This window comes from Otolemur garnettii, unplaced genomic scaffold, assembly GCF_000181295.1.
Source record: "Otolemur garnettii isolate 467f Iridium unplaced genomic scaffold, OtoGar3 scaffold00141, whole genome shotgun sequence".
NCBI lineage: Eukaryota > Metazoa > Chordata > Mammalia > Primates > Galagidae > Otolemur > Otolemur garnettii.
Window position 1 is genome coordinate 198,630 of NW_003852536.1, and position 13,234 is coordinate 211,863.

General features: G+C 39.5%; 2 protein-coding genes across 2 annotated transcripts in view; one reads left to right on the forward strand and one right to left on the reverse strand.

Moving 5' to 3' along the window:
- The window catches only part of AASDH (aminoadipate-semialdehyde dehydrogenase), a 30,080-nt gene extending 23,869 nt beyond the window's left edge, over nt 1-6,211 (forward strand). The window contains exons 13-16 of the mRNA XM_012810739.2: nt 22-185; nt 1,357-1,479; nt 2,531-2,662; nt 5,766-6,211. Of these exons, the coding sequence (XP_012666193.1) occupies nt 22-185; nt 1,357-1,479; nt 2,531-2,662; nt 5,766-6,155 (809 nt within the window). The 3' untranslated portion in view covers nt 6,156-6,211. The remainder of the gene's footprint in view (nt 1-21; nt 186-1,356; nt 1,480-2,530; nt 2,663-5,765) is intronic.
- A 5,137-nt stretch (nt 6,212-11,348) lies between these two features.
- The window catches only part of KIAA1211 (KIAA1211 ortholog), a 25,343-nt gene continuing 23,457 nt past the window's right edge, over nt 11,349-13,234 (reverse strand). The window contains exons 7-9 of the mRNA XM_012810741.1: nt 13,185-13,226; nt 12,345-12,507; nt 11,349-11,509 (exon numbers count right to left, since the gene is read on the reverse strand). Of these exons, the coding sequence (XP_012666195.1) occupies nt 11,349-11,509; nt 12,345-12,507; nt 13,185-13,226 (366 nt within the window). The remainder of the gene's footprint in view (nt 11,510-12,344; nt 12,508-13,184; nt 13,227-13,234) is intronic.

Here is a 13,234-nt window from a genome sequence, read left to right on the forward strand (position 1 = left end):
TCATATTTTTTTTCCCTACAGGCTGTTATGATGGATTAGTTTATGTTCTAAAAAGTAATACTGGAGAAAACTACTGGAGGTTTACTACAGAAGATGCTGTCAAAAGCTCGGCCACAGTGGATCCAACCACAGGACTCCTGTACATTGGCTCTCATGACCAGCATGCATACGCTTTAGATATTTATGTAAGAATTCACCTCATCCATCTAACACAGCAGTTCTCAACCTATGGGTCGCAGCGTTAGGAAGGTTGAGAACCACTGGTCTAACACCATCAGCATAGAAGAGCAAGAAACTGCCAGGTGCTGTGGAGCCTGGGAACAGGTGCTGTTTCCCACACTTGGCACTGTGATCTGGGAAGAATAAAGCATTAGTTAAGTCTTCATATCTCAGGACATTTTTGAACTTCTTTACTCAATTTACCACAAATAAGTTTTCTGTTCAGGGTTTTGAAATGTAAAGAACTTAGAATTAACATCTTGACAATTGAAGAAGATCATAAAGGAGGGTATCAGCTGTTTTAAGACCTCATTACATAAAAGCCAAAAAAATTTCTATTAAGAATTAACAAAATTTAAAGAAGCACACTGAGAAAACATTGTCAAGAAAAGTGAAAGTGGGCGGCACCTGTGGCTCAAAGAAGTAAGGTGCCAGCCCCATATACCAGAGGTGGCGGGTTCAAACCCAGCCCTGGCCAAAAAAAAAAAAATAAAAGTGAAAGAGTTAAAATTCATTTATATTTATTATAAATGAAAATAAAAAGCAAATACAAATTAATAACAAAGATATAAAGATCCCAATAGGAAAATAAATAAGGAACATAAACACACAGGACCGCCAAAAAGAAATGGCTAGAAAATGTGTAGAAATATTTTGCACCTTTAATATTTAAGATGCCAATTTATAACTATCAGATGGGAACACAAATGATATTAGAATAGAAAGGATACTAATTACAGTGACAGTAAATGAGTAAATGCTGATAATAGTGGTTTGAAGTTGTAACTGGTAAAGCTTCTAAGGAAAACAATTTGACTATATGTAGCGAGTTCATATCCTTCAATCCAGTAAAATTGTTTTTCTAAGAATCTATGTTGGCAAAATAATTAGACACATGGACAAATATTTGCACCAAGATGTCTATTTCTAAGAACTTAGTTACAAAAAAATTTTCAGTGATAAAGATAAATTATTTTATGTTCATGTGGGATATTATGCATCAAAATTGGAATAGTTTTACACAGTAAGTGAGCAAAACATGATTACCAAATTGTATATTCAGCACAATCTCGTGTATATGTGCACACATACACCAACCGCAAGCAAAACCAAAATAATTTGCTTTCTTATTTTCAGAAAAAGAAGTGTGTTTGGAAGTTAAAATGTGGGGGAACTGTCTTTTCTTCTCCTTGTTTGAGCCTGAACCCACATCATCTATATTGTGCTACACTGGGAGGACTTTTACTGGCTGTAAATCCTGTAGGTGTAGAATGTGTTCATCGTATTATCTTATTTTTTTTTATTTTTTGTTTTAAATTTTGCTTTGAATTCTGAAAGTTGGAGTAGTTTTCAGTTAATTATATATAGTCCACATATTACTGAACTAGAATTCTTTTTTTTTTAACTGAACTAGAATTCATTAAAAATGATTGCTATAAAACATAGAAAGATGACAAAATCTGAGTTCCTGAGTATATATTTCATCTATATTCTAAATTGGCAGAATTTTTTCATATTAAGATCTTCGTGTTCATCATAAGGATAGATCTTGGGTACTAGTTATTTCTTTCCTGGTTTACTGCAGGTTTTTCTCCTAGCTTTCATAAATAGCACTGATTAATTTTATAGCTGCATATATGAGGTCTGACAGTCAACTTCATGAACTCATCCTGGAAAAAGCACTATACACCTCACTGCTGAACGTCACTACTGTCACCTTTGAAGTACTTCCCTCGGGAAGCTATGCACCAATGCCAGTGCCTAGTCCACCTTTCAAAGCAATTTTGGAACTTTTTTTCTAGAATGACCATCAGAGCTATTGTTGTAGAAGGTCTGCAGTTAAGTTCACAAACTTGCCACTGAGTTCTTATGTTGACAGCACTGTACAAACAACTCAGTAAGGTTTTATAACCTTGGCATATCAGGGTCTCACAGCTGTGTTCTTGTCAGTGCGTGGTGGTATCTTGCTGAGTGGCATTCATTATTGTTGTGTCTTTTTGTGTGCCCTATGGTGATAGCTCTGATGGTCATTCCAGAATTGCTTTGAAGGGTGGACTTGGTGCTAGCAATGGTGCATAGCTTCCCAAGGGAAGTTCTTTGAAGGTGACTGTAGTAATATTCAGCAAAGAGGTATGTAGTACTTTTTCTAGGATGAGTTCATGAACTCATGTGTGTATTAACTAGCTTCATTTATGTCAGTATTTTCTGATATTTTAGTTCTGCCTCAGAGAAACTTAGGATTTGTTTTATAAAGGATAATCAATTACTGGAAAGATTTCAAATGCTGTGAATTTCTTTTTGCCCATGACAGGCTACTGGGAACATAATTTGGAAACATTCCTGTGGAAAGCCACTCTTCTCTTCTCCGCAGTGTTGCTTACAATATATTTGCATCGGCTGTGTTGATGGGAATTTACTCTGCTTTACTCACTTGGGAGAACAGGTAAAAATTTCTAGTTCTATTATACATCTTTGTCAAAGGCATAGTAGATGATGACAATTGAAGTAAAATTTTAAATATTATATTTATTTTTTTGAGACAGAGTCACACTTTGTTGCCCTGGGTAGAGTGCTGTGGCATGATAGCTCACAGCAACCTCCAACTCAGTTTTGCTAGCACCATTTACTGAACAGTGTGTCCTTTCCCCAATATGTGCTTTTGGCACCTTTGTCAAAAATCAGCTGTAAATATGTGAGTTTATTTCTAGGTTCTCTATACTTTTCCATTGGTCTGTGTGTCTGCGTTTATACCAACACCATACTGTTTTGGTTACTATAGCTTTGTGGGGTGTGTGTATGTGTGTATGTGTATGTGTGTGTGTGTATATATATTTTTTTTTTTTTTTTTTGAGACAGAGTTTCACTTTTTCACCCTTGGTAGAGTGCCATGGTGTAATACCTCACAGCAACCTGAGACTTTGGGCTGAAGTGATTCTCTTGCCTCAGCCTTCCAAGTAGCTAGGACTACAGATGCCCACCGCAACGCTCGGCTATTTTTAGAGACAGGGTCTCACTCTAGCTTAGGCTGTGAGCTCAAGCAATCCACCACCTCAGCCTCCCAGAGTGCTGGGATTACAGGCGTGAGCCAGCTTTGAGGTATATTTTGATATCCCATAGTGATGTCCAGCTTCATTTTTTTTTTTTTTTTGGCTTAGAATTTCTTTGGCTCTTTGAATTCTTTTTTGGTATGAATTTTGAATGAATGTGAATTTCTATTTCTGTGAAAAATAACTTTGGTGTTTTGATAGGGATTGCATTGAATCTGCAGATTGCTTTGGTAATATGGTCATTTTAACACTGTTAATTCCTTTAAAACACAAGCATGGAGTGCCTTCCACTTGTTTGTGTCCTCTTCAACTTCTTTTATCAGCAGTGTTCAGTAGTTTATAGTTTTCTTGGTAGAGGTCTTTCACCTCTTTAGCTAAATTTATTCCTAGAGTTATCGTGTTTCCTTTTGTGTGGTTGGAGGTTTGTTTTATTTTTGTTTTTGTATCTGCTAGTTGCCTTTTTTGATTTCTTTCTCAGCCAGGTCCTCATTGTTGTATAGAAATGCTACTAATTTTTGTATGTTGGTTTTGTGTCTTGCAACTTTGCATATATTTATCGTATCTAAGAATTTCTTGGTTTTTCTAGATATAAGATCATGTCATCTGCAAAGAAGGATGATTTGACTTTCTTGATTCCTTTTATTTCTTTCTCTTGCCAGATTGCTCTGGCTGGAACATCCAGTCCTATGTTGAACAGCAGTAGTGAAAGTAGGCATCCCCGTCTCGTTCCACTTCTTAGAGGAAAGACTTAGCTTTTCCCTGTTCAGTTTGATTTACGTCATATAAATCCTTATGTCATATCCTGCCTTATGTGAGATATGTTCTTTCAGTGCCTAGATTGTGGAGAGTTTTTATCATGAAAAATTATGGTAAGACATATGATTAAAAAACTGAGATGGGAGAGTCACTTGAGGTTAGGAGTTTGAGACAAGCCTGGCCAACATAGTGAGACCCTATCTTTACAGAAATTCTAAAAATTAACCAGGCGTGGTAGTGCCTATAGTCCTAGCTGCTTGGGATGTTGAGGCAGGAGGATCACTTGAGCCTAGGAGTTTGATGTTGCAGTGAGATATAATTGTGCCACTGTACTCTAGCCTGTATGGGAGAATGAGACCCTGTCTCTAAAATAATTTATTTATTTTTTTTGAGACAGAGTCTCACTATGTTGCCCTGGGTAGAGTACCTTGGTGTCACAGCTCACAATAACCTCAAACTCTTGGGCTTAAGCTATTCTCTTGCCTCAGCCTCCCAAGTAGCTGGGACTACAGGTGCCGCCACAACGCCCAGCTATTTTGTTGTTGTTGTTGTAGTTGTCATACTTGTTTGGCAGGCCTGGGCTGGGTTTGAACCCACCACCCCTTGTGTATGTGGCCAGTGCCCTAGCTGCTGAGCTACAGGTGCCAAGTCAGAATTTCTTTTAAATATGATTTTTTTCCTTCATTTCGTTAATGTGATTAATCACTTTCACTGCTTTATGTTGAGCCATCCTTGCATCCCTGGGATAAATCCCACTAAATCATGGTGTTTTAGGCACTTGAATTTTGTTTGCTGTTATTTTGTTGAGGATTTTTGCATCTGTGTTCATTGGGGGTATTGGCCTGTAGTTTTCTTTTTTGTTGCATCCTTGTCTGGTTTTGGTATCAGGCTCATGCTGACCTCATAGACTGAGTTAGGGAAAAATCTCTCCTTTTCAATTTTTTGGAGTAGTTTGAGGAGAATTAGCCTTGGTTCTTCTTTGAACGTTTGGTGGACTTCAGCAGTAAAGCCCTCCCATCCCCTCTGTCTTTGGGTGGAAGATTTTTATTACGGATTCAATCTCATTAATTCATTACCTGTTCAGGTTTTCTGCTTTTTCCTGATTCCGTGTTGGTAGGTTGCATGTGTCCCAGAATTTATCCATTTCCTCCAGACTTCCCAGTTTATTTGTGTAGTTGTTCATGATCATGTATGTCCTATCATGTAGAATGCCCCCTTTTTCATTTCTGATTTTATTTACGTCTGTCTTTCTTCCTTAGATATCTAGTTAGCATCTTACCCTTTACCTACACAAATAAACAGCTTTTGTTTCCTTGATCCTTTGTATAGGTTTTCTTGTCTCTTGTTTTGTTCTCTGATCTTCATTAGAGAATAGAGTGAGATAGTTTTTAATGAGATATGTGGAAAACTCAATGCAGTTTTTTGTCTTTGAGCTCATTGTCTCTGAACATGCTAGTAATAACTCTCAAATGGGGTTCAAGATTAGTTTTACTCATGTTATGCCTAGCAGTGAATCATGCAACAATAATATGCCAGTGTATTCTGTCTTGGATTTTGCCACTGGGACAGAGGTCTAGTATGAGGCACTACTTACTTTTCAGGAAAAGCCATTTTCTGTGTGTGTAGTTACATTTCAAATAGTCTCCGTATCTTAGCTTTGTATTATGAAGCTCATGGTGCATTACGGGAGGACTGCTGCAATTAGATGACTGAGTGGTATTTTTATTTTATTACTCTTTATAGGTTTGGCAGTTCTTTACCAGTGGACCGATCTTTTCATCCCCATGTATCTCAGCATCAGAGCAAGACATATTTTTTGGTTCCCATGATTGCTTTATCTACTGTTGTAACAGGAAAGGTCACCTCCGATGGAAATTTGAAACTACTTCACGGGTATATGCAACACCGTTTGCTTTCCATAACCAAGATCACAGCACTGAAATGTTGCTGGCAGCAGCATCTACGGATGGGAAACTGTGGATCTTGGATTCTCAGAGTGGACAACTGAGAAGTGTGTATGAACTTCCCGGAGAGGTCTTCTCTTCTCCTGTAGTCTGGGAATCAATGCTCATTATTGGATGTAGAAATAATTATATTTATTGTCTGGATTTATTGGGTGGCAATAAAAAATAATCAGGTACAATCCTTATTAGCATATATCTGTGAGATGTTTGAAAATATTTTACCATAGGCCAGGTACAGTGGCTTAGCCTATAATCCTAGCACTCCGGGAGGCCGAGGCAGGTGGATAGCTTGAGCTCATGAGTTCGAGACCAGCTTGATCAAAAGCAAGACTTCCCCCCCCCCCATCTCTACTAAAAAAGTAGAAAAACTGGGACAAGAGGATTGCTTGAGCCCAAGAGTTTGAGGTTGCTGTGAGCTATGATGCTGCGGCACTCTACCCAGGGCAATAGCTTGAGACTCTGGCTCAAGAAAAAAAAAAAAGAAAATATTTTACCATTATAGAGCAGGTAGATGGTCTTATTCTACATTAAAGATTATTCTTTGATTAAGAAACTGAAACTTGTCTATACCTTATTGGAGAACAACCATATTTTACTTCCTGTAAGAAGAACAAAAACATTTAGGAGTTAGAGAACAAAACAGATCAATTACTATTTGGTAGCATTTTCTTTAATTAGATGTGATTATTGATTTTATGTTGTCAGCTTGACTGGGGTAAGGGATGCCCAGATAGCTGGCAAAACATTAGGTATATCACACAGTAGAACCTCTGTAAGTTGACCACTCAAGGGACTGTTAACAAACTGGTCAGCTTATGGAGGTGGTGAATATGAGGAACTAGGCCTACTGTACAGATGGATACATGTGGTGCATGTCCAGTCTGTGAAAATTAGGTCAACTTTAGAGGTTCTACTGTGTGTGTTAACAAAAGATGAATACAAGTCCCGTTGAGCACCTCTTGTAATGGCAGAACTCAAAATGTGACTTGAGTATTACAAATTTAATGCACTTTTTTCCTTTCTTAAAATATGTATACATTTTTTGGCACCCTGAGTGTGTGTATGTGTAAAAGCTCTTCTTTATGTTTCTCTGGAGAACCCTGGGTAATATAGGCTAATTTTATGTTAATTTCATTCACGTATGCATTGATTCATTTATTTTTAAAGACCCCTGTGGAAGTAAAAAAGGATCAAAATATACTTGGGTTAAAAATTTAACTGGTTTTTTTTTTTTTTTTGGAAACAGGGTATGCCTAGTGTCCAGTGGCATCATCATAGCTCACAGTAACCTTGAACTCATGAGCTTGCGTGATCCTCCTGTCTCCCGAGTAGCTGGGACTGCAGGTGCTCAGTACCATGCCCAGCTAATTTTTCTGCTTTTTGTAGAAATGAGGTCCTGTTGCTCAGGCTGGTCTCAAACCCTTGACCTCAAATGATCTTCCTGCCTTGGCCTCCCGGAGTGTTAGAATTACAGGTATGAGCCACCATGCCTGGGCAAAAATTTAGTCTTGTTTTATCATTCACTCATTTAAACCTAGATTTATGGCAAAAGATTTTCAAAGGTAGGATATCTTTATTAAGTTCCTTATTTGGTATTTTTAAATGAACAAAAGTACCAATGTAGAACAAAAACAAAACACACACAGAGTGTAATTTCAAGTTGGTATGTGGCATTCATTGTTCACACACAGAGTGTAATTTCAAGTTGGTATGTGGCATTCATTGTTCCTGGCCATAGAATTCAAGTCTTCTTTGCAATTCTTCACCAAGCAGGAGTTTTAAATGCTCAACTTATGACTAACACCATTAAAGCTGTTTCCCATCAACGGCATCACCATCAGACAACCTTACAGTTACCCCATCTTTTGGCCAGTTACCCCCAATTCAGTCTTTTCCAAATCAAAGTGAGACAGGTTGTATGCCCACAAGAGTATAAGAAAGCACATATCAGGCATTCCAGCTGTGGTGGGAGGTAGGAGGTGCCTCCCACTAAAAGCCATGAACTGGACCATTCCCAAATCACAAGGGATTTAGGTTCTGGCTGGCCTAAAAGAATGACCTTTCACCTAAAAGATGATCTTCCACCTTTTAGATCAGTGCTTTTTAAGCCTTACGTATGGCTGGTACATAGTCACCATCCAGAGCTCTTGCTAAAATGCACAATCTAATTGAGCAGGGCTGGGGTAAGGGCTCTCAAGCCATACTGGTGCCTGAAACAAAAGGAAAGATCAGTCATACCCTGTCCTTTTGGCAGCCAAGGCCAGAGCTTCTGTTGCCTCGCTCACTTCACCCTGGTTGGCCCTCGGTGTGCAGTGTGTGGCCATCAGCTTCACTTCTCCCACTCAGTGGGGGCTGGTGCTGCTGGTCTGTGGCCCACACTCTAGTTGTAAGGAGGCTGTGGGATCATTTTGTCTGAGGCTCAAACTGTTCAATTCCTGTTCAGGACTGAGACAAAACATTTCACTGCCCTTAGTCTTTATTTTTCTCTAAAATTACATAGAGAGAAATAAAGTACCACATAAAACACCCTGCCCTTTTTATTATTTAACAAAAGCTATGTAAATAAAGACAATGAGATTGTCCGTAGATGGTCATCACAATCAAAGCCCATCAGTGCCAAAGATCTTGTGGGTATTTTTTATTGAAAGACCTTTTCCCTTCCATAATGGTCATTTTACATTAAAACTTTATGCAGCCAAAACCTCAAAATAATATTAAAATCACGCTAACATATTTTCATTAAGTCTACTTAATTTTATTGTTGGTAAAAATATTGCAGGACAGTGAACTAATGTTTCTGCTTTAAAATAAGCAAACTAAACATCACAGGAAGAGAATACATACTACACATTTGCAGATAACTGGCGAAAATGATTAATAGTAATTAAGGTTTGTGTAAGAAACAATTGCACTTGAAAAATTAAAAAAGTAAACAAAACCCTCTAAGTTTTATATATAGTCTATGAACAGAGGTTAATCATCTATAACCTGGCCAGGAGAAATGTTTGTTTAAATAAAAAAAGAAAAAACTTGTGTATTTAGCATGGGAATCTCTTTTTTTTTTTAAGTCTTAAACTTTTCATGTTTTAACAGAATTTCCCCATAGTTTGTTGCTCAGAAAAAGACTGCAACATAACTAAAGTGGAATAACACTTCACCAGTATTTAGTGCAAATTTGAGGTGATTTTTTAATGAAATGTTACGCACGTACCCTTTAGAAGTTGTTCGTGTAAGTACTGTAACTGCCTTTTCAATGTACTCTTCTTTTAAAGACTCTGATGGGAAATACATAACTGAGGTTATTTCTTGCCTGAGCTTAGTGGTGTCTGAGCCAGTAGAGGTGACTCACCTACCATTCTTTGTTAATGATCTTATTTCTTCACCTGCTCCCTGTCATGACTGTGATATTGTCCAAAGCTGTCAGGATGAAAAAAAAAAAAAGTCAGTTCAGAAGAATTACTGGAGCAGTGTAATTCCAGGGCTCTAGGTGGAAAGATTCCTATTAAAACGTGTTACACTAGTGAGGATATCATTGGAAACAACAAATGCCTACATATTGGATTTAGAAATGAACATTAGTATGAAAAACGTGCAGTGGAATATTAATTGCTTACTAAGAGCAATAAAGAAAAAAGTTACATTGATTGCTAACAGTCTGAAGGTCCAGTATGCATAATATGAAATCCAACTTGCACAGTACAGTTATCCAACTTGACCACACATGCCGGCTACTACAGTGAGGCTGAGCCATTGTTTCTATAAGAAAATGGTTTTTATATGGTAGATAACTTTGCTGTCATTCTTTAAGGTATATGATAGAGTAATAGCAGATTGCATCCAGTGAGCATAAAATGATGGATACAAATGGAACGTTTTTGTAGGAGAGGAAAATGGATGTAATTCTCTGCACCAGGCAAATAATTTGGACCTATACTTTGGAGTAAGAAGCTAAGAAAAGGGAATTTACCGATACGATGAAATGTAAAGTTAGTACAAGCAATCTATGTGGGTTTTCTGGTATGTCTATGTTTCATGTAAAGCAAATTTAAATAAAAGTGAATATATGTGGCTTTGCAACTGTCAGATCCCTTCTTTGTATGCACATGTGTATGATAATCGCAAGGCCACTCAGACCAAGATTTTTTTTTTTTAAAGTAGCAAGGTGAATGCACTAAATTACAAATGCTGCGGAACATTCAACTTTCAATTATAGTAAAGAAAAAGCTTTCTGCAGGAAGTCCTTAGGACAAAGACTTCCAAATCTTGGCATCCTGTTAATTTTCCCTAAAGACCAAAAGAAATTTTCGGAACATATAATGTCCATAGCCTGTTGTTTCTTATAATACATGGGTGATTTAGCGGGTTGGTGTATTATTTTTCCTCTTTCGCTTGCTTTTTGGGTGAGCAAGCCTTCCCTTCAGAGTCTGAAAAATTAAATGACACCAGAATCATTGGTTTTCAAAGTTCTTAACCTTCGGGATATATCAGATTCATCTGAAGAGTTTTTGCCAGAATATTTTATACATTTCTGCCCCATCCTGATTCAGTAGGCCTGGACACCTGAAGAATCACTGCATTAGATGGGGATTTTCAGAGACAGGCAGAGAACTTATAGCTCTGATAAAGAATTTCCTTTATTTGCCATATTAAATATAATACAAATGTTCCCCGGGGAATCAACTAGGCCAGATATCTCACATGTCCTTAAGGAGGGTATCTATATAATGGGGCCTCACACTGGATCCACAGGGTGGTACAGTGCGATTGGATATGTCTTCTGCGTTACAGCTTCAGGGCGGGGAAAATTCATGAAAACAGACATCAGCGCAGAATTGGGAGCCAAGTACTTACAGCATGGAGGAGAAGGAGAGTGGGTGCTCTTGTTTCTATCTACACGTGATCCTTTCACCATTACTGCAGAAAGGATAAACATCCCCAAACATACGGTGGAGGGGTCAATATTTTGAACAAAAGAAATCAGAGAATCAAAAAAATCATTACAAAGATTGGCAAAAGTACGTGCTCTGAACGGCATGTGAGTGTATTTGTACGGAAGGGCCATGGGATGGGCGTGGCAGGCTCATGAAGAGATCTTAGTTTACAGGTTTTGCTTCGTGGGGTCCCTTGGACGGAGTTTTCCCTTAAGAACTAGGAGGAGCTCAAGGCACCAGCACCAAAGGTTGTGCAAACACTCTTTACAATGAACACCACCAGTTCCCTTTCTGAACATTATTTTAGAGCCTATAAAACATGCTGCTTTTCCCTAGCTTGGTTTCTGTACCTCATATAAAAAATAAATAAATAAAAAGGGCAAGAGAAGAAGAGCCAGGAACTGGCCTCAGGAATGGGTAAGAGTCACTCTTTACTTAATAATCTGCGGGCAGTCGCTCCAGGCTTTTGCTTTCCTTTTGGCCAAAGCCAGCCAGGCCGGTTCTGTTGACACAGGGGCAGCGTCTGGGGTGGAGAACCTCTTGGTGACTTCCTTCACCAGCGGCGATGGGGGTGCTGAATCGGAGATCTCCACTGGATTTCGTGTTGAAAGAAAAGGAGAAAGTCAGAACTGCATTTAAAAATTTTTTTTAAATAAACAGATAAAATTGTTATGTATCAGATACAACAGGATGCTTTGAAATACATATGCATTGTGAAATGGTTGAATCTATAAGGGAAGTTAAAACACAGGCAGAGGGTGCTGGAGACAGCTCATGCTGTCTTGTTAAAAGCTCATCAATTTAGTGAGCCAGTTGACATCACCTTGGTAGCTTCAAATTAGCCATGGAAGGAGTATTTTCTCCATGGGAAATGGAAACTGCTACAAACTGGAGTTCTCTCTACTAGAAGGGCTGATTTGGTTTTCTTAATTTTGTTTTGTTTTTTGAGATAGAGTCTCACCCTGTTGCCCTGGGTAGAGTGTGATGGCATCAGCTCACAGCAACCTCAAACTCTTGGACTCACGCCATCCTTGCCTCAGCCTCCTGTGTAGCTGGGACTACAGGCACCTGCCACAACGCCTGGCTAATTTTTCTACTTTTAGTAGAGGTGGGTGGTCACGCTCTTGCTCAGGCTGGTCTCGAACTCCTGAGCTCAGGTGAGCCACCTGCCTTGGCCTCCCAGAGTCCTAAGAATACAGGCGTGAGCCACTGTGCCCAGCCCTGAAGGGCTGATTTTTGAACATTGACCATCACACCACTGGCCAGGTGGGCAGGTTCTTGGTGGTCTCTATCATGTGAGCTTTATCAGTGTCGGTTTAAGAATAAGCTCATGACACGGCTGTGCCCTGAAATGCCTCAGGTGCTGTACTGGTTATTATACCACAGAAAATAAAGTATGTTCTACAGGAGACACCAGGACTCTGTACCTGTCACAGACGTGGGAAGAGTGTTGGCCTTTTTCAGCTGTTCTCTGCGCTCGAGCCTCGACACTGCAGTCTCAGGCCTCTTTTCCTCCGGCTGAGCGGTGGGCTTGTGCAGGGAGCCAGCTCTGCTGATGCAGCCGCTTCCAGGCTGCGGGCTGACACCGACCTGAGCGGGCAGAGAAGTCAGGAAAGTGTGTTTTCAACAGAAGACATAGAAAGCCTGACCTTGAGGACCATAGGGCTTCTGCCTGCCAGCCTGACCTCCACTCCCAAAGGCAGGGCTAGACTGTACTTGTGAGCCACTTGTGCTCACCCCAGACCCCTACCGGTCTACACCGAGGGAGCAGGTAAGTGCCACATGCTGAGAAGGAAACGTTACTTTCCCAAAAGAACCCCATGAAACAGACTATAAAACCAGGCCACAAGACGAGGCTCTTAATTTCCTCTTGACTCAACGCTCAAATAAAATCATTTTCCTATTTTTCATATAACTGCTATAAATATGGGATGAATTTTGCCAAATTCCTACGACCATAATGAAACCAAATCAAATTTCACACGGAAAATGCTTACCTGGCTTAATGGTATTCAATTTACTTGCTGCTCTAGCCTTTCTTTTTTATTTTATTTTGTCTTTTTTTATTGTTGTTGCAGTTTGGCCGGGGCCAGGTTTGAACCCGCCACCCTCAGTATATGGGGCCGGCACCCTACTCACTGAGCCACAGGTGCGGCCCTCGCTCTGGCCTTTCTAAGTATTCCCCACCAACCCCAGCTAGCCTTTTGTTTTGTGTTTTGAGTCCTTGCTCAGGAAGGCGAGAGTAAAGGGAAGAACAGGCTGCTCACGTTTTCCTTGGAGAGCTTTTCGGCCTGCTTGGCCTCTCGGGCCTGCTTCC